Source organism: Melopsittacus undulatus, chromosome 1 (genome assembly GCF_012275295.1).
Source record: "Melopsittacus undulatus isolate bMelUnd1 chromosome 1, bMelUnd1.mat.Z, whole genome shotgun sequence".
In the NCBI taxonomy this organism is placed as follows: Eukaryota; Metazoa; Chordata; class Aves; order Psittaciformes; family Psittaculidae; genus Melopsittacus; species Melopsittacus undulatus.
The window spans coordinates 19,766,529-19,789,822 of NC_047527.1; the positions used below are offsets into that span (position 1 = coordinate 19,766,529).

Here is a 23,294-nt window from a genome sequence, read left to right on the forward strand (position 1 = left end):
TTCACTCCTCCCTGCAACAAGACAGCAAGAACAGGGGGCAGGATCCAGCTGCTTATTGTTTTCCTTCACAAACCCTGCCATGGGCACAGATTAACACCAAAACTAGATGGTGGCAGCAAAGTGAAAAGGCCTTTCAGAATGCCTGCACATGACGACTAGAGCAATGGCAAGAGTCACTGCTCGACATCCATCGTGGGCTACACGGTTCTGTGCTGCTTTTGTCTTCAAGGGCCTCATTCCCACCAAGTTTTCCCCTCAAACAGGGAAAATATTTACAGCCAGGAAAAGGCAAGTAAATAGCTTTATCTTGCATAGACTGATAGTGACTCAAATTTACAGCTGCTTACACAGAGCAGATACTTTTTCAGTGGTTCGCATGACCAGCCTAGAAGGGTCTTCTGCTCTTCTCACCTGCCTTTTCACATTAGATTTGACATTTGCGCAAATCCACTTTCCTGTTAGAGATAGGCATCACAAGCTAGGAGTTTCATGTTTAGAAATATATCCCTGTCTATCTGTAGGTACCCATAAAGTACTGAATTTTCTGTTATTCCTGGTAAAACTAGTGATTAAATTGTATTGCCTTCCTTGTAGAGCTGAGTTCTCACCAACTGTAGATAGAAAGCAGTATTGTGCAAAACTCTTCATATGGCTATTTGTCAAAACTGCAATATTATATTCAATCTCAGAGAGATCAGGAAACACGTAGGTGATCTCTTTTTATTGTAAAACATGAGAACAAACTCATATTTTAGAAGCACACCTCTGAGGCTTGAAAAAAAATACTTTTCTTGGGACTATCAACTATTATGGAACAGCTGAGTGGAAGAATTGAAAGGAAATGAAAGGCAGTAAACTCTAAGCACAGTTGTGCACATGGATACAAACTCTACAAGCAGCTGAGCACAGGAGAATTTTGCCAGCTTGGCAAAATTACTCGAAGAGATCATTAGAAGTATATAAGTAGGAGATCTACCACTCTAAATATAACAAAGGTATCTAAATAGATAACTACAAATATTTAATAATTATATAAGTTCTTAAGGTCAGATTGAAATAGTAATTGAATGACTAGATGAGTCCGTGACTGACTTCTTGTTAAAAACAATGTTCTTAAAATTTCTGGTGGCTGCTTGCAGATTGTTTCATAAAAAGTAAAAAGTGATGGAGGGCATTGTTTCATAAGGGGTTTTGATCACTCTGTAATTCATGAGGTCTAGCTAACTCCTAGATGAAAAAAAATAAGATCTTTATTAGTCATTGATCTATTCCAAGTGTACCATTAGAGTTTTACTATTCTGCAATCCTGATACAAACCTTGCTCTACCACATCTCCTGACAGTGCTGCAGCATGGCTGATGAAGTCCACAGCCACTATTTCTATTGCAATTGTCAAAAGCACCTGAATCATTTTTGTTCAAGGTACCCAACCTTCCACTACTCTGAGATGTATATTCTTAATGTACTTCAAGACAGAAACTTGAAAGATCTAAAAAGTATTTGACATCTGGCACAGTGACTCAATTAATTATCATGCTGAATTAATTAGCTTGCACCGTCTCCTGAGCCAACAGCAGTGAGTCTGTAGTCAGCAACACAACACTGCCTGAAAAAAGAAGCACTTCAACAGGATATTACATGTACAGGCTTATACAGTTCAGAGTATAAGGTTAGTAAGTAAGCTGTAACTGTTATAGCTGGATAGTAAGTCCTGTGTGGCAATGTCCTATTGCTAACACTAAACAGTAAGTCAGGTAAGATACTTGTAGTCAGGCACAAACATAAAGAGACCCGCTGCAGAAATTGTGGCATTTACCCCCCTGAAGCTCCCTGAATTTTTCTTTCCTTTCCTCTCTATATGAAAAAATCACGTTACAGTGCTTCTCCAAAAAAAAAATTATTTGATCTCTGTAACAGTGCAATGTTTGAGGCTCTTGTTCAGAAATTAACTGAACATGCTGTCAGCCACTGAGGTGAACACTGACATGTTTCATTGAATTCTAGGGAGGTGAGGCTTTATTCAAATGAGCTTTCCAAACTAGATATAAATAACTTAAGTAAACAAACATAACTTCCCTTATGAACAACAGAAAGCACATAAGCTAGCGAGAAAACTAATCAAATGTGTCAAGCAAACTGAAAAATAATATATAAACCAGAATGAGTTCAAGAGAAAAAAATATATATGTAGAAGCTGGCACTGGGTTTGTGTTGCTTGAAAAGCAAACTGAAGTTCTATCAGGTTTATATTTCTTCACAAAGCATTTTAAAGTAGCACATGTAGAATTACAGGAAACATCTGATATTTGGGAAAAAGAATACTTTTGATCACAGAATAATTCAGGTTGGAAGGGACCTCTGGAGGTCATCCAGTCCAAACTCGTGCTCAAAGTAGGGCAAACTTCAAAGTCAGGTCCAACTTCGAAGTTAACTCAGATTGCTCAAGATCATATGCAATTCAGTTTTGACTGTCTGAAAGGACGGAGTGGCTCAGATGGCAAAATAATATTGCTGGAGACTACAATTCTGTTTACAAGACTTTTTCAGACTTCCAAATGTATTTATATTAGCAGGCAAAACAAAAGTAAAATCTTTCAGGTGTTAGCAAAAACTGACTTTCTGGCTTTTGACAAGAAACAACTTACTATTTTACCTGTTTTGGGAGAAAAAAAGTCATGAATGTTTTCATCCTACATCTCTCTGAAGTAGGTTAAGACAGTTATTCCATCCTATTACAATTGTGAGACTAAAAAGGCAGCTCTACTCACTGCTTGTTTACAAGTTTATTAAAGCTAAAGTATCTAAATGTTTTTGTTACAACAAAAGTGGTATTTGCCCAAATTTACAATGTAATAACATCTTAATATATGCCTGTGCTACCAAAGGAGAAACAAGCTCCTGCTAGAAAGACTGTGGTTTCTCTATATGTCCTTCAGAAAACAAAAATTAAACAACACTCCTGACACATAACAAATTCATCCTAAGAATATTTGATGATAACTTTTTGTAGTGAAGGGTCAATCATCATTCTCCCATACTCAAACTTACTATTTTCAAGCCTTATATACCTGAGGAAGTGGTACAAGTGGACAGAGCAATAGAGAAAAAACAAAGGTAGCATTTTTCCTAAGGTATTACATGGACTCACTTTAAGCTACACCAGGAGTAAGGTTCCTGTTGCATGAAATTTGATTAAAGTAGTCAGAGAGGAATCTTAAAAATTTGTTTGAATTACAGGTAGTTCTTGCAAATGATGCTTTCTGAAAAAAAAAAAAAAAATTGAGAATTCTGCTACAAGAATAAAGTAGATGAAGAAATAAAAATGAAATGGATGAAGAAACTGGAGACAGTAAAATTGTCCATTTCCCCCTTTCTAACAATAAGATGCTTTGAGTACTTTTGAAAATCTATCCTTTATTTAGATGCCTGCATGGGAAATCTAATCTGGGTTGGGAAACTGAACTCTAAGAAACTTAGACAGTTTCCATGCCACTTTCTGTAAAGTCTTGTTAGCTCTTTTTTATTAATAAATTATGCTAAACAGTCTACAAAATATGAAGATCTTAAGTGACTACTATGCACTTGTAACATAATAATGTTTCACTACAATTATAATCTGCATATTTACAGAAAGTAACATGCATACTATCCAGAAAGCCCTTAGAAAGTGAACTTCATTATATAGGCGTAGCTTCTCCAGGAAGGAGTTAAAGACTACCGATTTCCCTGATTTCCTCATATGTCCACATAACCCCTCTCTCACGCTGTCCCAGATGGTAGTTCAGCAGTTCAGCACTTCTCACTCTCTTCAGGTCCTCTGAGGGCAACACAATACCTCCAACACTGGGAAGTTCAGCTTCTCCATTTACAGCACAGATATATGTACCCCAAACGTATGTGATGATACGCTTCTATGAAACAGTTCCCCAAGTCTTTATGCTAAGACATTCCTGCAAAGTCTGTAATAGCAAGCAGTGATCCAGCTGAAGATAACAGTTTTTCAGAAGTATCCCACAGGGCAATGCACATTCCAAGATTGTCTAAACCCTTCCTCTACATATATTTATTGCCTTTTTTGTTTTTTTAGGGTCACCTTTCAGCTATTCTCAGAAAATTAGTCTGAACTACACACAAATACTATTGAAGCTCAGACTTAAAACTAATACAAAAGAAAACAAAATGAAGACTGAGGAATGACATGATTTTAAGCGCACTGAACTGAAACCAGCAAAGCAATATCTTGAATATGGTCCACATACTTGCTGCAATCAGAATAAAAAACAAGGCTAATTGAGAATATATTATATGACAGATGCCTTTTTTTGTCTTTCAAAATACTTTTAATCTGATGGAAGATCTTGGTATGTCCAGTAACACTTAACATTATAGCAAATTTAATGAATTTTATCCTAAAACAATGCAGCTATTTGTTTTCTATACCATCTATTAGTATAAATAAATTAGTTAGCAAGTAATGCTCTGAAAAATTTAAAAAGCCCTAAAAATCAGCTCTTAGTACTGAAATGAAACAGCCTGGTTCACCAAACAAGGAAGTGACATTTCCCTTCTGTAAAATAACAAGTTAAATACTATTAACCTGTGCTCCAAATAACTTTACGTGGATGGTTGCCATAGATGAACTAATTGGAAAACAGCCAAGTACCACTGTCCATTAAAGCTAACAATGCCTGTTTTCAAATGCTCTGGCTGAGCAGTAATTCAGGCTATTCCCTAAAGAGCAACACACAATATAACGAAGCGAAGAGCCTCGGAGCATCTACATACCAAGGTGTTATTATTCAGATCCATCTTCCCAGCAAAAGGCCCCCATGTTGTTCCAACCGGAAGCTGCTGCCGGCTCTGAATCTTGCGCTCCCCGTCTTTCTGGACCACCTCCAACTCTCCTGCAAACAAAGAAAACAAGCAGTGTTGAGAGTACTTTCACTTGTGCCTTGACAACAACCACCTCTGCCTTTGTGTTAGCTTTATACACACAGTGTTCTGAGGACCCATATAATGAGAATTAATTATGCTCGTCTGAAAAACAACTGATCTTGTCATCCTGCAAAAGAAAAACAAACCTTTTTCCATTACAATTATATTCAAATTTGGTTTAGAAAGTCACATTCCTTTCTTGCATCTTTTCACACACATTAGAGTTTGAAGGCATTTTTATTCATAATAGCGGATTCATAAAAGTTCTGAAGAAAGGCTGACGAGGGGGGGATGACAGCTGAGAGAGTGCACTAGCAGCCACACCTGGTGCATTAACCTCCTTGATGCATTCTGCTGCACAAGACCAAATTCTGAAGCATTCAGCTACTAAATATTTTAAGAGAAATACCATGCAGTGATAGGAATACACAACTCTTCTCATTTTGAAGAAACTACTAAAAACATTTCCTACAATTAAAAAACGAATTCACATTCTTACCTTTAAATTTTAACATAAAATCTGTAAAAGCAACGGAAAGGTGGTATAGTGATCCTTTTTTTTTTTAGTGTGCACTAATTTGTCATTTTTTTACAAGCAAATTTTATTTTGCAAGTAGACTTCACAACCAATACCTAAAAGTAAAATTATTACTTTCGCTCATTTAACTTCTCTGTTTTTTTTCCAGTGAAAAGAGAAAAAATACACAATTGATCATTACTGTGGAAAGAAAAACAAAATTCCATCAGCACCTTTCTCCCCAGCATTTTTTTCACTTCATTTCAGGATTAAAATATAGTCTGGACAGCCTCCTTCTCTTCAATAACCCTATTTTTCTAGGAAAAAAATGTTCCAGTGAAAAATAGAGCAACAATTATGCTTATACATTTTTTTCTAAAATAATGCAAAGAAATTCTGGTCTCAGACTCTAAGAGGGATAAAATGGAATAAGGAAGAGAGGCTGATCTGTGCTTCTCTTGTTAGACTGATTTTTTACATGCTGCTGCACTTCCAAGCTTTGGCCTTCCTCAATGTAGGCAGAAAATTTGCTATTCTCACAAGTGACAGAGTTCACCTTTGCTGTAGCCGTGATTTCTCCTGATCTGTTTTCCCTGCCTGGTAAAGCCGTTTTCTCCCTTTTCATACCAACCAGATGCAACAGCAATTCCTGCCTTTTGCATGAGCATGTTCCTCATCAACAACTCTTCCCCAAATCAGGATAGTGCTTTTCCACAAACAGGGTAAAGTCCTACTGTGCAAAAAGTCACCTCACCCCAGATTTAGAACTGGCAGCCGTTGTGAAATGAACCTTGGGCCAGAGGAAGTGAGTAACTCCTCCTGGCTTACAGGCAGCCCTCACAGACTTCCCTGAGCTAACCATTCCCATGGATGCCTGGATTTATGTTGCAGCCAGGCTGCAAAGTTCTTCCTTGTCCGCAGGGGTTAATCTTGACTGTTTTCCAAAGAGAAGACTTGGCTCCAGGTTCCATTTTCAAGCACAGAAATCTAAATTTCACCTCTGAGTGTTGCAGATTACAAAACTACTCTACGTAAAATTGTGCATCAGATCCTTCCTGCAAACTGGAACAAATCTAGGAAATAGAGCTGTATCAGGTCACAAAAGCTTCTATGTATGTGGGTGAGTCCTCTTCATGACAGTGCTATGACATTTTAAAAGGCAGTGTGTGAGCAGAAAAGCTTATGGATTAATTGTATCTAATTTACACATGTAATATATGTGCCCCCAAGCAGGGGGAGACGGGGGGGGGGGGGAAAGGCAAGCTTTTTTCCTTCTCACAGTCACATTGTTACAAGTTGTACTAACTGTAAAAAAATCTCTTTATATGCTAATTATGGAAGACAGAAATCTTTCTGGTATTGCAAGGTAACATGTTGATCACTTAGACATACTGCACCATCTTCTCTACACAGAGATGAAAACTGTAGCATTTCCTTGCTTTTACGCACTAAAAACCAGCCATGTCTATGGACATGTCACATTTAACTGATACCAGAGGAATCATGAGAATCTTTGAAAACCCTTTTAAAAAATAATTCAGCCTCCCTTTCTGCCACTGACATTTTTCATTTGAAAAGGGTTCAGACACAGTCAAACAGTGACTCCTTATCTGTACCTGTGGATTTACAAGCAGGCCTGTCTTTTAATGGATTAAGAACGACAAACTTAGGGCAGATCATTCAGTGATACCAAAAACCTACCTAAGTTTTAAGGTACACATAACTGCACATTATATTTCAAATAAAATTAATAGCATGAATCTTATATCTAGTAAGTATTTCACATTTGAGACAAACAGAAAACCAAGCAATTATTTTCCATACTTGTTTTTAATTTCCTCTAGTTGATAATCAAATATATTAATATAGATTATTTCTCTCCTTTATTCTTTCCTTTTTTACTGTCCGAAGATGCAGTTTGGGCAACACATTTCAAGATGCATGAATACATTGAACTACAGATGGGGTAACATCATGCTGAATTCTACTGAAGTGGCTGTATTTTCCCCACCATTCAAAACACCATGACAGAGGAGCAGATGGCAGACAAGGTTACAAAACATTTTGCTACATGATCTTCCTGTGTCCCTTGATCATAGTTCTCCAAAGAAAGATACGTTTCTCTCTGGTCATGATGATCAGTAGCCGTTTTAATGCTATGGGTGAATTTTAGAGTTGGGAGTGATAATCTGCTTCCATGGTTGGGCAAGCAGAGACATTTTGGCTGCACTTGTACAAGGTGCAGCACATTACAACTCTATCCTTGGCAAAGATTATTTGTTTCTTTTTTTCCCACTGAAAATATTTGTTTATCTGGGGGTAAAATATTAACACTGAAAGTTAAAAAAAAAAAAAACACTCCACATCAGGGTCTGCAGCATCTGCTAAGAGTTATTTTTCTTTTTAATACCAGAGTCTGCATCTTTTGTAAAATCCCTGTATACGGTCCTTTGTCTGCCCTAAGCAGAAAGACCAGGGTTGTAGAAGAAAGATTACAAATGTCACTATTAAAAATCCTCTCCTGAATTCCCCTGACCCCAGAGCAAGAAGCCTGCAACTTTTTCTGCATTCATTTACAACATTTTGGTCCTCTGAAATATCGTATTTGGTGAATGCTATACCAAAGCTGCAGCAACAGAGGGGCCCAGCCCTTCACTGATGAGAACAGGGCTGTCCCTGACTCACTGCCTGCTTCCCACAAGGACACTGGGTTAAGTGGTGCCGTACCTGTGGCCCTGAGCAACGTGTGACCTCAAGGGAGTTTTCTGGAAAAAAGAGAACCTCACCCTGTGACTCTCAATTAAAAGAGTTTGAAAAATATGTCAGTGAGACAAGATTTTTGCCTTCAGCCTTAAAAGTTCAGATATAAGTCAGAAGCGCTCTCTGCAGCTAGTATCCCCTGCACTACTGCTCAGCATCTTCGCAGATAACATCAGGAAAAGGAAGAGGATCTGAGATTTCAATGCTGTATCACCACTGGCAGTAAGAAGCATAAAGACTCAGTTGGTACTGACTCTTCACAGATGCTTGTCCATGGATATCCCAACGAGCAGGGAGAAAAGGAAAGAAAGGATGAAACTAGTGCTGCAGCTTCCTTTAATCTGTGCCCCAGCCCAATGAAAGCAGAAAATTCTGTGCCAAACACTGTTAAAGAGTTTCTTTCTGGTGATCAGCAACTGCAACAGACCACCTCAGTACTGGACATAATATTCCTTCATGTAACAGTAAATTACAATATATAGAATTAATTCACACCCCCATGATAAATTCATCAACCCTGTGGCAAAGTCAAGAAGCAGCTGCATTTTGCTGTTTTAATCCCAGACTTCTAAACTGTCTGATTGGAAAGGACAGAATCATAATAGAAGCAGCACTAGGAAATGCAAGCAGAGAGGAGATGATGCTTAGTTTATGCAAGTTAGGTAAAAAGAAATTTATTTAGACATTCCATTTAGTGATATTTGCTTTCCTTTTCCTCGCTATAGAGCAAGTTTGGGTTTTTTTTCAGCTTATTCTTCAGGAACACACTTATTTCCAGCTTGCTGAGTAAGTTTATACAAAATATTTGAGACACATAGTATGGGCTAATCAATTTTGGTGAAAGATAATGCTGTTAGTGCTGTGGGCTGTTTCTCTTATCTTGTTGATGTAGCATACTTTTAAAGTCTGTGATTACTCAGAGACTTATGATAGCTGCACTGTAAAAGAAGCCCCAAGTCATGACTCACTAGTACAGCTACAAAACATCCCATGGCTTTTAAGATATTAGGCCACCTTGGTGGATACAAAACCAGCATGAAAGGACTCTATTTGGGATTCTTTTCTTACATTCCCATATTGTTTCAGGCATGCTACATAGGGCTTGAATAAAATTGAAGGTAGGGAGGTCAGTTTAGCTTTGTCTTCTACAGAAAAATCAGAATAATTAAGAAGAACTCCATAAAACATGTAGTGCACACAGGAACCTAGCAACAGCTTTTGGCCCTTAATAGGATTTGACCACAGTCAAACACCAGAAGAGTTTAACTATTCACAGTATTCCTGAACAAGATAATACCAGCTTTCATCCACCTACCCATATTCTGGACTAAGAAACAAAGTGTATATCTGAAGGTGAATGATGAAGAGCATTTTGTGGGACAAAAAGTTAACTACTTCATTCAGAAATAAGTGCATCCAAGCTTATGTTTAACATTTCTAAGCAAGTCATTGATAGTTCTGGCAGTAGGCTTTTATTGTTTGAGGGTTTTTTTTAATCAGGAATAGTTTTCTAAGTGGAGTCAGTTAAAAAGACTGAAAAAGCTCTTCCCCTGCTATAATTAGTGATTGGTTATCTGACATCATGGGCCTCTACCTAAATTTCCACTAGCAAATGACTCCTTCTTTGCATATTTCCAGTGCACAGCCACCTGGCTCTATGAGTATTTCTGCATGGCAGAGAAACTGTATTTTCAAACAAGGCTGTGGTAGTTTCAAGCAAGGACTGCTCTGAGTCAGTAAGCTTGTTAAAAACACTCTCAGAAGTTCTTAAGTGCTATCCACTTAAGCCCAGAGCCTAGAGCCCAAGATCTGCCTATGCAGAGGAATAATCTCCAATTAATATTTGACTAGTGATTACCTCCATTATAACAAACTATACACAGCATGTCACAGATAGCAGAAAACTATCCCATTTTCACTTCTGTGACTCTTAGCAAGGTAGCTCCAATATTAAATGCTCATACACTTGCTTGGCAGACATAAACTGCATTATGAGATACCTCCTCTAAATTCTCTTCCCTCAATTTTCAAGTCTCTGAGCCATAACACACACTAAACTACAGTTTTGAACATAAACTTGAAATACGACATTCTCTATTCAAGTACTCCAGTCAAACCCTGATAAATCAGGCTGGCCATGCAGTGATCTTATCCTGTCTGACTCTTTAATAAATCGAACCTTGTAAGTTCACGCTGTTGGAAGTTGTCACTAAATGAAATTGTGACCTTATCCGATGCGTGAACTTATCCTGCTGACAACTACATTTATTGTGCGGATAAGCATGGGAAAAAAAAAGAACTTTCGATAATTGTGATCTTAGCCATATGCAACTCTAACAGATGGGATCTTTCTGACGTTCCGTTAATGATTTGCCTATGATGAGCCTCTACTCAGAGAAAAAAAACAAATGTTCTTCATAGGTAAGTAGTAGGGGGACTGGAAGAGGTATGAAAGGTGCTCAAAATGGTACTTGCTGACTTGACTGAGTCAGAAGCTATTAGCCTAACACAAAGAGCTTTGAATTAGCTTGTAATTGGACTGGAAAAGATAACATAATAGAAGTGGGAAAACAGAAACACTCCCATTCCACAGGGCTCATTTGACAGTTCAAAATTCTGAAACAAGTAGCTGAGAGTCTGCAGCAACTAGATGAAGTTCCTCAGAACTCCATCCAACCTGGCCTTGAATGTTTCCAGGGATGGGCCACATACCACCTCTATGGATAACCTGTTCCATTGTCTCACAACCCTCACTGCAAACAATTTCTGAAAATGGCCAACCATCTCACCTTATCATGCTTGTCTGTCAGGGATTTAATACATTGTGTTACCTAATTCTCACATCTCTCCACAATGGAAAGCACTGTACATGTTCTGCAGTGCACTAACTCTGGAGTGAGGTCTGGAGGGTGTCAGGGTACAATCTGCTCTGCAGCACTGCAAGTCTGCTGTGGGATACAAGAACTAGAGTTATCTGACTAGAAAGACATGTACATATGAGATGAATTCACACTGAAATCCAAACAGTAATGGACTAAATTTCAATCAATCTTCAAAAGAAATTTTATAACTTGCTTTGCAATGAAAACTGCCTTCACAGGGTTCTAGGCACAGCCAGAGTTTATGTTACCCATAAGAAACTGATGGGGTAGACAGTTTTTGAACAGAGCAGCCTTTGTCGTTTCTCTGTCACCCCCAAATAACTCCTCCTCCTAACCCAGACCCTCTCTGGTCCCACCCCTCTTAAGGAGTAGGGTCAACCAGACTTCTTAGCACAATGGCTGTGAGACAAGTAGACACAAGTATAGCCCACAGTTATTGACTGTTCACTGGTCTCCTTCACCTACACTTAGAAGCAGGTCTTGGTAGCAAACAATGCAGGAGAAGCTGCCACACGCTGCTTCATTCCTAACCAAGCTGCCTAATGTTGCCCCCTCTTGGCAATGCTCCCACAAGGAATGTGTGCACTTTAGGTAAAGACGACAAATGAATAGGCTTCTCCATTTTCTGTAACAAAAATCTTGCTGCTCCCTACCTTTCTTTAGAGCCCCGAAAGTCAGAAGCAGTTTCTTTATCTCTCCTACCTGCTGCTAGTACTGTAAATGGCAGAGAGTGCAGGTACTATCCTTATCTGCAACAGCACTGTCCTACAACAGACAATAAAAGGAAGGAAAGAATATTTTGAAAGTGAGGAAAGACTAGGCAAAGCTTTTCAGAAAAAGAGACCACAGAAGGAGGTGAGTGGAAATAAGTTTAAAACATGAGACAAGAGAGAGGGAATCTAGGGAAGGAGCCATATGAAGACCCAAGCTGGGTCTAGTCAGGATACAAAGACACAGACTGGAAAAATAGGAACAGAAGATGTTCAAAAGAAAGATGGATGCAGAAACTTTGCCACAGAGGAGATATATATGTTTCCAAGCCTGAAACATAAGGACAGAAGTACAGGAATTCACACTGAGAAACAGAATATAAACACTAGTATCCTTTCTTAGCCAAGGCATGTGTGTTGTTAGAGTGCTTAATTCATAAGCTAAACCAAAATAAAGTATAGTTATTCTAACACCTCATTGCTCAGCTGCATCCTGGCTAAACTGAACACCTGAAGCTTGTCTACATTGCACCCAGTGATATGACTACACCTGAAATTTGGTCAAACCCATTCTGTATCTCCAAGACAAATCATAATATAGGCTATAAACTTTTCTGAGCTGAAGTTTCATTACCGGTTATTTAATTTACACTGGGCTCTGGCTATGACCACAAAATACCATCATAGTACTCCATCCAGCCTGGTTGATGTGACCTTAGTATATGTACATAAGCTGCTTCAGACTGCCAACTGCAATGCGGAGCTAACTTCAGTGATATGAAGTGCCCTTTGTCACAAGTACCCAAGCACAGCCTTCAGAGACCCATAGTTTCAAAACAAGTGCATGTACTGATACTTAAAAAATTCAGGTTTGTGCTCTGATTGTAAAGTCTTCATTTGCTTATATACAGTGAATGCAAAGTGGAAAAAAATACATTCCTGTAGTGCTTTACACTCCTGTAATCTACAGAATTCAGGAATACAAGATCCAATCCCAGGTTAGAAAAGCATAAACCCTCAGTGGTGAACATATGTGCATAGATTTGAAATGACAATGAAATTTCTACATTTTGGGGCGGCTGGAAGGGAGGGTGATTAGTTAAAAGAAATGTTAAATAGCACATAAATTGAGTAACTACTTATGATACAGCTCACGGAAAACTACTCAATAATTGTCCATCAAGTACACCATCTAAATAATATTAAAGGCTTAAGCTGAACTATTACAGAAAGTACTGTTTCTTCCCTGGAAGTCAGAAAGGAAGCAGTACAGAATGAACACTGCTGCTTGAGTCTGATTAGCTTTTCAGTAGAACAGACCCATATACAGCTTTACAGACTTTTTATTTGCACTGGTTTGTTAAACTTACAGAAACCCGCTTAGAGAAAAAAAAAAAGAAGGGGAAAGAAGTAGAAAGAAAAAGTGTTTATTCAAGACGCTCTAAAACATGCCACAGATTTGTTCATTTGTGTCAAAGCCAAGTTCCATCTAATATGAAAAATACTCTGTTCATATCAGCATCTTGTCCACAGCAAGAGGCAAAATAAACCCAGCAATCACGGTAAAACCCTAATTCCACAATGGAATTAGAAGAAACTTTTTTTAGTTTTCAGTCTACCCACTGCAAGTGAAACTGACACCTCTTTTTTCAAGACAGAGGTGTTTTCTTCATACAAGAAAAATATGCTTGTCTTTCTCAATAATTTTCCTTCTGCACATTTGGCTGCACAGTTTGAGAGGTTTTTTACTCCCTGAATGTGCTGAGGTAAAACCAGAGTAGAAATATTCATGAAAATACAGAAAAAAAAATAATCCCAACAAGTGCAGCTGAAGAGCCCTCCCTGCAGTTTTCTCAGAGAGGAATACTGCAAACTCCATTCTCACATGGACGCTCCATACTGGCAAAAATGATTCTAAATTGTATTATAACACTGTGCAGAGCCAGTGGGTTGAGTAGGTTCTTTATCCCAGCTACACATAGCTTGCACAGCTTTGCTCCCTCTCTCTCTCCATCACAAATACACAGAATACAGAAATGCCAGACTTGGCAAGAGCAGGCTGATGATATTGCTGAAGAGGGTTTTCTTGATAAGATCGTCATCTGTTTCTGGACTCTTGGGTATACTCCTTCCCTCAGTAGAGGAACAGTCACCCCTGATAAATATCCCTTTGTGCTCAGATTTCCCCCCGATACATGCGAAGACATTTCAGTCCTGAGTCTGGTCTTTTGTTGCTTCATATAGCTCAGATACAGTTATAGGTATATGGAGCATTGTACGTAAAGGAATAGAAAGGGGACACGATTGAAAATATAGTTTATGTAACACAGACTGAAGCATCTTCTGAGATAGACGTTATTCTGTGGGAAGAAAATTAAACATTTCACCATCACCGACACCAATCCTTCCCTAGGACTTTTTGGAATCCTTTTACCTTGAAATATGCTAACATTTTCTCTTTTTACATTATTATTTGCATAAATGTATACAATATTTATATAAAATAACTAATAGACGTTGGTATGTTTACCCGGTATTGTTGGATTTCTTTTTTACTTGGAAAAGCAAAGAGTATCAAGATAGCCTGTGTGAATACAGAAAGCTGCTAATGTTAACTTAATATGAAGACCATTGTATTAATATTGACATCATTAAATGTATTAAATGAACAAGAATGTTTTGGAAAGTGTTGATTTTAACTCTGAAAGAAAGAGCAGTGAGATCATCTGTGACTGAATCTGTGGTGTCTTCTCATTTTACAGTACCTATGCTTAGAGTTAGAAGGATCTATTTTCATCTCTCATTTGTGTAACAGCAGATGATGTTATTTGCTTTCTATCAGATATGCATGCTCAGAGCTATGAAACCACTGCTTAGATGCTGATTTCTAGCTCACAGTATGTGAGCCAAACTGCCCAAATGTCTTGTTAAAGAAGCAGATGCTTTAACATGATTTCTCTATTTCCTTTCAATGTTAGCACCAAATTTCTGAAAGAAGTACCAAGAAAAAGACAAAATTCTCAACAAAGACTGAAATTTATCAGTATTTAGCATAAACCCCCTAAAGATCTAGTTACTGTTGAGATTAGGAAGGTGAGAGGAAGACTGGGACAAAGGGAGATTGAATGCCATGCTCCACTGCATGCATGCAATATATAGTTCCATCCATTATAATTATAATTTATATGAAAAGTAACATTATTATAAATAGAGATAAATGTAGTATAACTATAATGTACAATATCAAGATTCAAATTAATCATTTCTTTGCACTTGCTGGGGATGGTCATGCATAAAAGACACATGGCTCTGCACTGCTCCAGCACTCATGAGTTATGCGCTTATCTACATTTTCTATGATCAAGTACCAGCAATGACCAACACAGCTTTTTAACACTGTTGCGAGAAAGGAATTGACTGCTGGTTTTGGACACAGACCAGGGTACTCTCCCTTGTTCCTTCAGCACCTTAATGTAGACTATCACACTGCTTTCACATGCAGCTCTATCTTAGCATAAGCAAGAGGTTGAAGAAAACATAGTGATGCCCATCTATAAGGCAGACTAACTTTCAGCAAAATAAACCTCTGAATAGGTATTGAACAAAAGTCCTGTGTGCTACCTAAATCCTACTCTGAGACTTATATAAGACTTGAGTAGAATATTGGTTTTGTGATAGCCATCTGTGCAGGAATGATCTTGACCTTCATATGAGCAAGTCCCAGGAGCATCATGTGAGTAAAGCACATCCCACAGGGTTCTGCCTTACTGCCTTCCCCTTTGAATACTCCATTACTGCTTGAACAGACATAAGAGTGTGGAGCCTGAGGAACAGCTGTGGCTGGCACATGGGGCCTGTTCTGCAGCAGGACATAGACAGTCTTTCTCAAGAATGACCTCGCAAGACTGACTCTTCACAGCCTAGACTTTACTTCTGTAAATGGAGAACAAGTCTGCATTCCCTATGGCCTTAACGTACATTTCCGCCTAAATAAGAAGCTCAGAGTCTCCAAGTGAGTCAGTGCCAGCAACAGGAGCCCTGACTTTCTCTAACAGTTGTAACCACTGTTTTTGACAACCTCAGACAATACATACAAAGAACTTATTATTTTGAAGAAGTAGGTAAGTATTTCTGGCAAAGCACAGCAATTAAAAAGGCAGTGTCAACAGAGATCAAAAGAATTATAACTCTGTATGTATCTGGGCTACAGAGTTGTCTTTGAAGCATTAAAACTGCCCCTATAATATGATGTTTAAAACATAGTAATGTCAATTTACAATGGCTTATTATCCTAAAATGGTGATGTATTATAGGAATACAAGAAGTACAGCCTGATATTGAGTATTAAGTATATAGAATTAAAATAGTGACATACATAAGAAACAATTACACTAAAAAAGCTGCAGGCTGACATTTTCATTCTCCTGCTAATAAAATCAGCAGTTTACAAAAGTAAACACAATAGCATAAAATTCCCCTACTATCTGCTCATTCTTTTCCACCCCAAGAAAAAAACAAACACATGCAACAATGCAAAGACAAAATTTCTATTTTAACCATGATTATTATTTTAGAATCACAGAATCATCAAATGGTTTGGGTTAGAAGGGACCTTACAGATCATATAGTTCCAACCCCCATAGCCATGAGCAGGGACACCTTCCAATAGACCAAGTTACTCAAAGCCCCATTCAGCCTGGCCTTAAATGCTTGCAGGGATGGGGCATTCACAAGCTTTCTGGGCAGCCTGTTCAGTCTGTCACATTTTGATGTACATAGATACTTTTTAACTTATACTTTTTCATAGCCAGAGACAATTTTCTGTACAAGGAATCTTGAAGAAAGGCAGGTTTTTCTCCCATATGTTTTCATCTTAGTTAACAAAGTACATTAACAACATACATAATGCATTAACTTAGAAGGATAAAAAAACTAGATAGAAAAAATACTACTTTTACGTATCCAATGACGTATTTAGCAGTTTCAAAATCAAGCCTTGGATCACTCTTCTGCAGATTCTAGGGCCCTAGCATAAAAGCTGGCTTTCTATATCATCTCCTGTCCCCCAGACACTGCTTCCTTATCCAGTTCACCTGCCACCCCCACTCTCCCTATTGCCTTCTGTGGCCCAACTGTTCCTTCCCAATGGCAAATACTGGGTCATACCCAAGATCCCAGTGACTGCCTCCAATAATGTCCAGAATTAAATGTCAGAAAAACAAGAGGAGTAAGGCATATATGCTCTCCTGCACACACCTGGTATCCAGCTTTCTGTCTTCTCCTGTTGATCACAGACCATCTCCCAGCTAAGCCTAATCTAACCCTTCAAATTCCCAAAACCTGTTTCCTACCCCCATCAAATGCAATTCAGAACCCGATAGTCCTTTCTCTGACATTTATATCTTGTCTCAGTCATCAGATACAGTCCCAAGTATAAACTTCTCTATTCTCTTTGAATATATTCATCAAAGAAACAACACTCCAAAGAAGATTAATTTATTTTACAGAAAAACTGTTTCTGACAGTGTGAACATCCTCAGCACACTGGATAGACATAGCAATAGTTGTGTTGCTAACATCTTTCTTACTGCATATAGTTATTATTATTTATTCTCCTCACACTTCTGTAAATGCTACACTTTATACAGTTAGTAGATAATACAAGGATGGTATCTTCCAGTCCACAACAGAATCTCCCAATGACCTGCTCCTAACCTCCCACAGTCAGGAGTTGATACCTACTAACTGAATGATTTCTACTGTAGATGTCCATGAGGAGAACGGTACAGCACGCTAAGGCTAAGTGATGAAGAAGTAACAGCCAGGGAGCAGTTCTCTTCCAGAAATAGTAAGTCCAAACTTTTTATCATGAGTAGAAGTTTAATAAAATGTAGGAAAATGTTTACTTTTGCTTTTTAATCAGCTGCCCTTGTTCAAATAAGTGCACATTCCTCTCTTCTCAAATCTTTTTCTTTTTTTCAGACTTCTAAGTCTCAACCCAAATAACATGAAGGTATTTCTAGGTTATCTCCATTTTGTGGCACTGCCCTGAATTAGGCTGCAGTCTCCAAGAAGGCAAGAACCATATTTCACCTACTCCTAAACATACAAAGAACACTGTCTGGACTAGATAAATAATCTTAAAATTGAAATAAACTAAGGATACATCCTAAGAAAAAGATTAAATGAAGACTGATTTGTGAACAATTTTGCTTCCCAAGAAAGACTGAGTCACTGCACCAGATATGGCCATAATATGTATAGGTACTTTCTATATGTTTCTGCTATCTTTTCCATTTGGCACCCAACAGAAAACACTGGAAGGTATTTTCTAAAATGAGAGACAGACAGATATTTGGAAGGAGTACAAAAGAAACTCTTATCAACAGGTAACTCAAACCTTTGTTAGCTCCCATGTAGTACTTTCTCATGCATATCACAATAAATAGTTCCAAAAAGCTATAAAATAAAGGTGATATATATGTATTTTACAGAAGGCCAGTCCTGCAGCATATGTTTTAGCCATAAATTTGAAAGGTCTGGGCTTGGTGAATTGGATCTAAGCCTGCCTCCCATGAGACCTCCAAAATCACTCATAATCTCTCTGTAACTGTAGAAGTAATAACACTTCCTTTCTCTCACCTTTTATTGACCTGTCTTTTTTAGATAGCAAGCAATCCAGAGTGGGAAATGTAATTGTGCTTGCATGTACAGATATACGTATAAAAAATGTAAACCAGATGCATAGATATATCTGATAGATAGATGTATAGATAGATATTTATACACACATTTTTATTTCTGAAATATAGTATCTAGGGTAAAAGGAACTGTGTCAATAGAAACAAACAGCTTCTAGGTGATACTGTAATATACACAGCAAAAAATAATGTATCTTGACATTCTGAAAGGGATGCCCTTTTCAAGTATGCTGCATCTCTTTTGTCTCTAGCAAGTAGGCTTGCAAGGGGGCTTTGATTATGTTTCTGATATGTTCTCTGTATCATCTTTTAGAATAGTTAAACAAAGCTTAGTCCCCATATCCTCTGAATAAAGTGAAAAGTCGGACAGAGAGAAAGAAAGAGAGGACTACTTTCAGATAGAGTATTTAAAGTTTGATGTTTTGCTTTCATTTCATTTTAGAATTTAACTAAATTAGACCATTGCATATTTTTACCCTTCAAATAATCATGATAAATTTATGTAGGTAGAAAAATATATACAAACTGCTTTCTATCTCTTAGATACACTCACAAAACAGCAGTACCTTTTAAAATACTGAAATTGTTCCAAAACATTACATACAACAGAAAACAAACTGTTCACAACACCCTTCTTACCTGCCACTGAAGCATATAGATCTCCATTTTTATTGCCATCTTGCTAGACCAATATTTAGGCCAATTAATACTATTTCGATTTGAGTGGCAGCCCACTGTTCAGTGTAATTCCAGAACAAGTATGTCACCTATTTTTAGGATCTTTGATCCCAAGACTTTTATTCATGCATCGTTCTTTTGACTGTTTTTGCAATCATCCATTCAGACACCTCCTGACAACTAACCACCAGTACTGCATATAATAAAATTACTGCTGGTCCTCCTTGTCATGAACAAATGTAATAAAACCTCTAACAGCAAATTAATGTCCACACTTTGTAGTGAGTATAATTATGGTAAGAAGTGGCATGCAAATCAGGATGAAGACCGTGAGTAGAAGCTTTAGGTGTGTCAGTCATTTGTAGCACCTGTTTATATTTTGCACATTTATAGAGCACGTGGAAGAACAAAATAATTATGTTTGAAAGCTACAACACAGATCTCACAATTATCATATCAACAATACACTTCTCTATCCACAAAGCTTTAAGTATTCTTATGGAGAACCAGAGGTATCACATCTCACCTGTCCTATGCCAAGAAAGCTTGGTATAAATAGTGTAGAATTTAAAAGCACTACACAATAAAGATACCACTGTCTGACAAACCCATTATTTCACTGAGAGGTATGATACTTCCCTCTGAAAGGCAATAAAAAGTAAATTCCATGCTGCACTGTACATAAAGAACAGTTAAAATGAAAAATTTGTTGTGTGACATCCCATGTTGTTAACAATATAGGCAGATCAAGATAAGTGGGTGGATTTGGATCATCATTTGAAGACACAAGGCCATATTTGCCAGTCTATTATGTCATGTTTCTTGAATTCATGAACCCAAGAGTGCAATAACTTTTTGTGACATGATGGAGAAGTTACATTTTATACATGCTCTAAATACACAGGCAAGATAAATGAATTAAAAGCAACAGCCATACTGCTTTTTTTTTAAATGTTATTGAACAATATAGAGTGTGGATAATTCTGAGGTCTAAAGCACAAAAACCATTCGGAGAATGGCAATGGAAAGCAAACTCTGATTGCCAAATTATACACGCCAAATTAGCCCACACTTTTCTAAAGCAAAATAGTAGAAGAATATGAGTAAGAATATAATGTTAAGGAGATTCTTTGTTAAGTTAAAGGGGAGCACAGCACCAGGATCACATACAGTATGCCTGGAGTTGGTGATTGGCTCAAATTGCTATACTCTTCCAAAAAAGGCTCATCCCACTTAGAAGGCCTGTAACATTTTAGGAGCAATGGCTATTCACATTTTTCTTCAATCATTCTTATTCAAAACATAGGTAAATTAAAAAAATAAATGTCCAAACAACATATCAAGATGAAATGGTGGTAAAGTTACTAGAAAATGCCACAGTTCTATCCAAAATGTTTAATTTTTATTATTTGGCTGATTACTACTTGCTTTAATGTAACAGCATTTATCTTTAGTCACTACAAATATATGCAATTTTGCACTTCCAAACCTATGCTTTAACAATATGCTAATTAAACACTGGAGATGATCTGGAAAGAAATCCATTTTGCACTGATGATATAAGGAAGTGACAGTACAATTTACATTAAGAAATGTTTTCTCATTTTTCTCAAAAATTGGTTTGCACTCAGCCGGAGAAATCTAAATTTGACCAACAGGCATCGCTCCCTGCTTCTCCATGGTTACAAAGTAACATGACAATCTGAATGTCGAACAAGATGCACATAAGAATGGGTTACAAAACCTCCTCTGGACATAGGTAGAGAGGCAGCCAGTGTTTTCTTTTGTAATCTGATTTAACAGATGATTACTGTATAGAACAATATTGAGATGTTAGTAGCAGAAATTCTCAGTGACAGAATTACAAACATTTTGAATTAGCTATTCCAAATTGTCTAAATTAGCACACAGGGCAGTTGGCCAGTCCACATTCCTGACTTCAAGTGAAGACTTCTAACTGGAGAGGCTAATGTAAAGGTTTCACTTTTGTTTATGCCTTCATTCCCTTACTTTTCTTTACTCCCAAGTTTAACATGACTGTACCACAATGTTCTTTTGGCACATGTTTTCCTGCCACATCGATACCAAGCAGTACAGCCTACTTGAAAGAGAGGGATTGTTTTTTGTGGGTTTCCTCTTAGTGTTCAATGGATACGAACTGCATTGACTGGGAGACGGCACAGTGAAAATCCTGCTTCCTGGCACACAGCTCTTCATCAGCTATAGATATCTACACGCATGAAATCTGAGGGCTAAAACCAGTCTTGATTTATTTGTTTGATTCAGAGCTATCTTGCCAGGTACATTTGAAAACACCATACGCATAACATCCTCAGACTGATACATTTCATTGCTTTGTGGATGCATGGAGAAACAGAAACTGAGTTTTCCAAATTTTGGGGACCATACAGCTTTAGAGATACAGCTGCACCACTCTTGGAATGTAGTCGCAGTAATTCCATGCAATATTAAACCTCTACCTATGCATAGCAAAGATAAACTTCACGCATTGTAATGATGTGCCATGGATAATAAGTATTTTCTTGGAAACAGAGATTAAAATAGTCTGGCACCCAGAAGTGCAGATCCAGAGTTCTTCAAGACTATCAACTACAGTAGACAGAACAACAGAAAAAAGATCTATGAGGATGGGTAGTTTGAGTAAATGATTACAATCACACCAACCACTTCTGCAACTTTATTTAATAAAGAATATTCATTTAAATAACTTAGAGTCAAACTATTAAATATTTCCATCAGACAAGAGTTGGCATTTAGTAAAAAAACATTTTGTGTAGGAGAACACCACCTTCAGGTAACTGTTCCTTAGCTTCTATTTGTGTTTTATAATACAAATCTACTTCTCACATGGAGGAATAGAACTTGAAAACCAAATTTAAGCCAGCATTATTAGGAGATTTAACATGAAGTGTGAAGACAGAAGCACATAAGCCCGAGGTTAAAAAAAAATCCATTATAATTCCACATAAAGATGAGGTTAATCTAAAACTTATGAAAATTAAGATCAAGATTTTAATTGCCCTCAGCAGGTTTCAGTTAGGCCCTACACGCTCAAGATGGTGGTTCAGTGTAACTGCAGTATTCCTAAAGAATGCTCAGCCCACCACCCCTTCACCTTCTCAACAGTTTTTCAATTTCCACTGAAACTGAGGTGTCTGAAATGACTCTGCTGTTACTTCCTTCTTTATACAAACATGTGTTCAAATCTTTGAATATGCACAAGCAAATTTTTACAGTTACTGTACTTTCTCAAAAAAAAAGAAAACCACGATGAATATGAAACTGTACAGTGATTTTCTCTGGAATATTTCAGGGTGATAGATTGTGAACTGAAAAAACAAAACAAAACAAAATATAAAGGAAATCAATGGTAATTTCAAACACAAAATTCACTGCACCAGAACATTTCAACCCTTACACCGAGACCACTCCCACAGCATGGAAGTGGGATAGAGGACATCAGTGAGCCTGTCGGAAGTTCAATTTCAATCGAGGGATTTGCTTTGGAAGTGAGGACATTTTTGGGTTTTTTTTTTTAAAGTAACACTTCCAAAACTACATTTTGATTTTTCAGATCTCTGGAATGACTTCAGAACCACAAAATATTTGTCCAAATTAGGATTCCACTCTGGCTTCTTTACTAAATTTTTCTGGAGGAAAATGTTTATGTTACGTGCAGAAAAAATGGTTGTTTGGGTTTTCTTTTTCTCGAGGAGTTCAGGATAGCAACAGCTTAACAGCTCCTGACAACAGCTCTTTCATTCTTTCTCCATTCCACTAAACCTGAAAGCCCCCCCTCTAGAAAGAGTGAATTTGATCAGTATTTCAACCTAAACATTCCACTGTTCCAGGCTTCACAGAAAAAGAGTATGATAAATTGTACTCAGTATATCATGTCTCTGTTCACTTTCCTGGCACTATCTGCTTGAAGCTAAGAGAAGTCATAATCTGCCAGTTGCTGTATCATAGTCTTTTTAATGATACAAAAGCATGTACAGTGAATAAGCCAAGGATGACTCTTCACAGTTGTCCTTGTCCCATTGCTCCTTTTTTTGGTTTTGGATTTATGGGACAGAATATTTGCAGAAGC

The 23,294-nt window shown here is 37.6% G+C and overlaps 1 protein-coding gene across 1 annotated transcript in view; it reads right to left on the reverse strand.

Moving 5' to 3' along the window:
• ZFPM2 (zinc finger protein, FOG family member 2) overlaps positions 1 to 23,294 on the reverse strand; it is a 246,160-nt gene that overhangs the window by 153,132 nt on the left and 69,734 nt on the right. Inside the window, exon 4 of the mRNA XM_034070325.1 lies at positions 4,786 to 4,904. Within this exon, the coding sequence (XP_033926216.1) occupies positions 4,786 to 4,904 (119 nt within the window). The remainder of the gene's footprint in view (positions 1 to 4,785; positions 4,905 to 23,294) is intronic.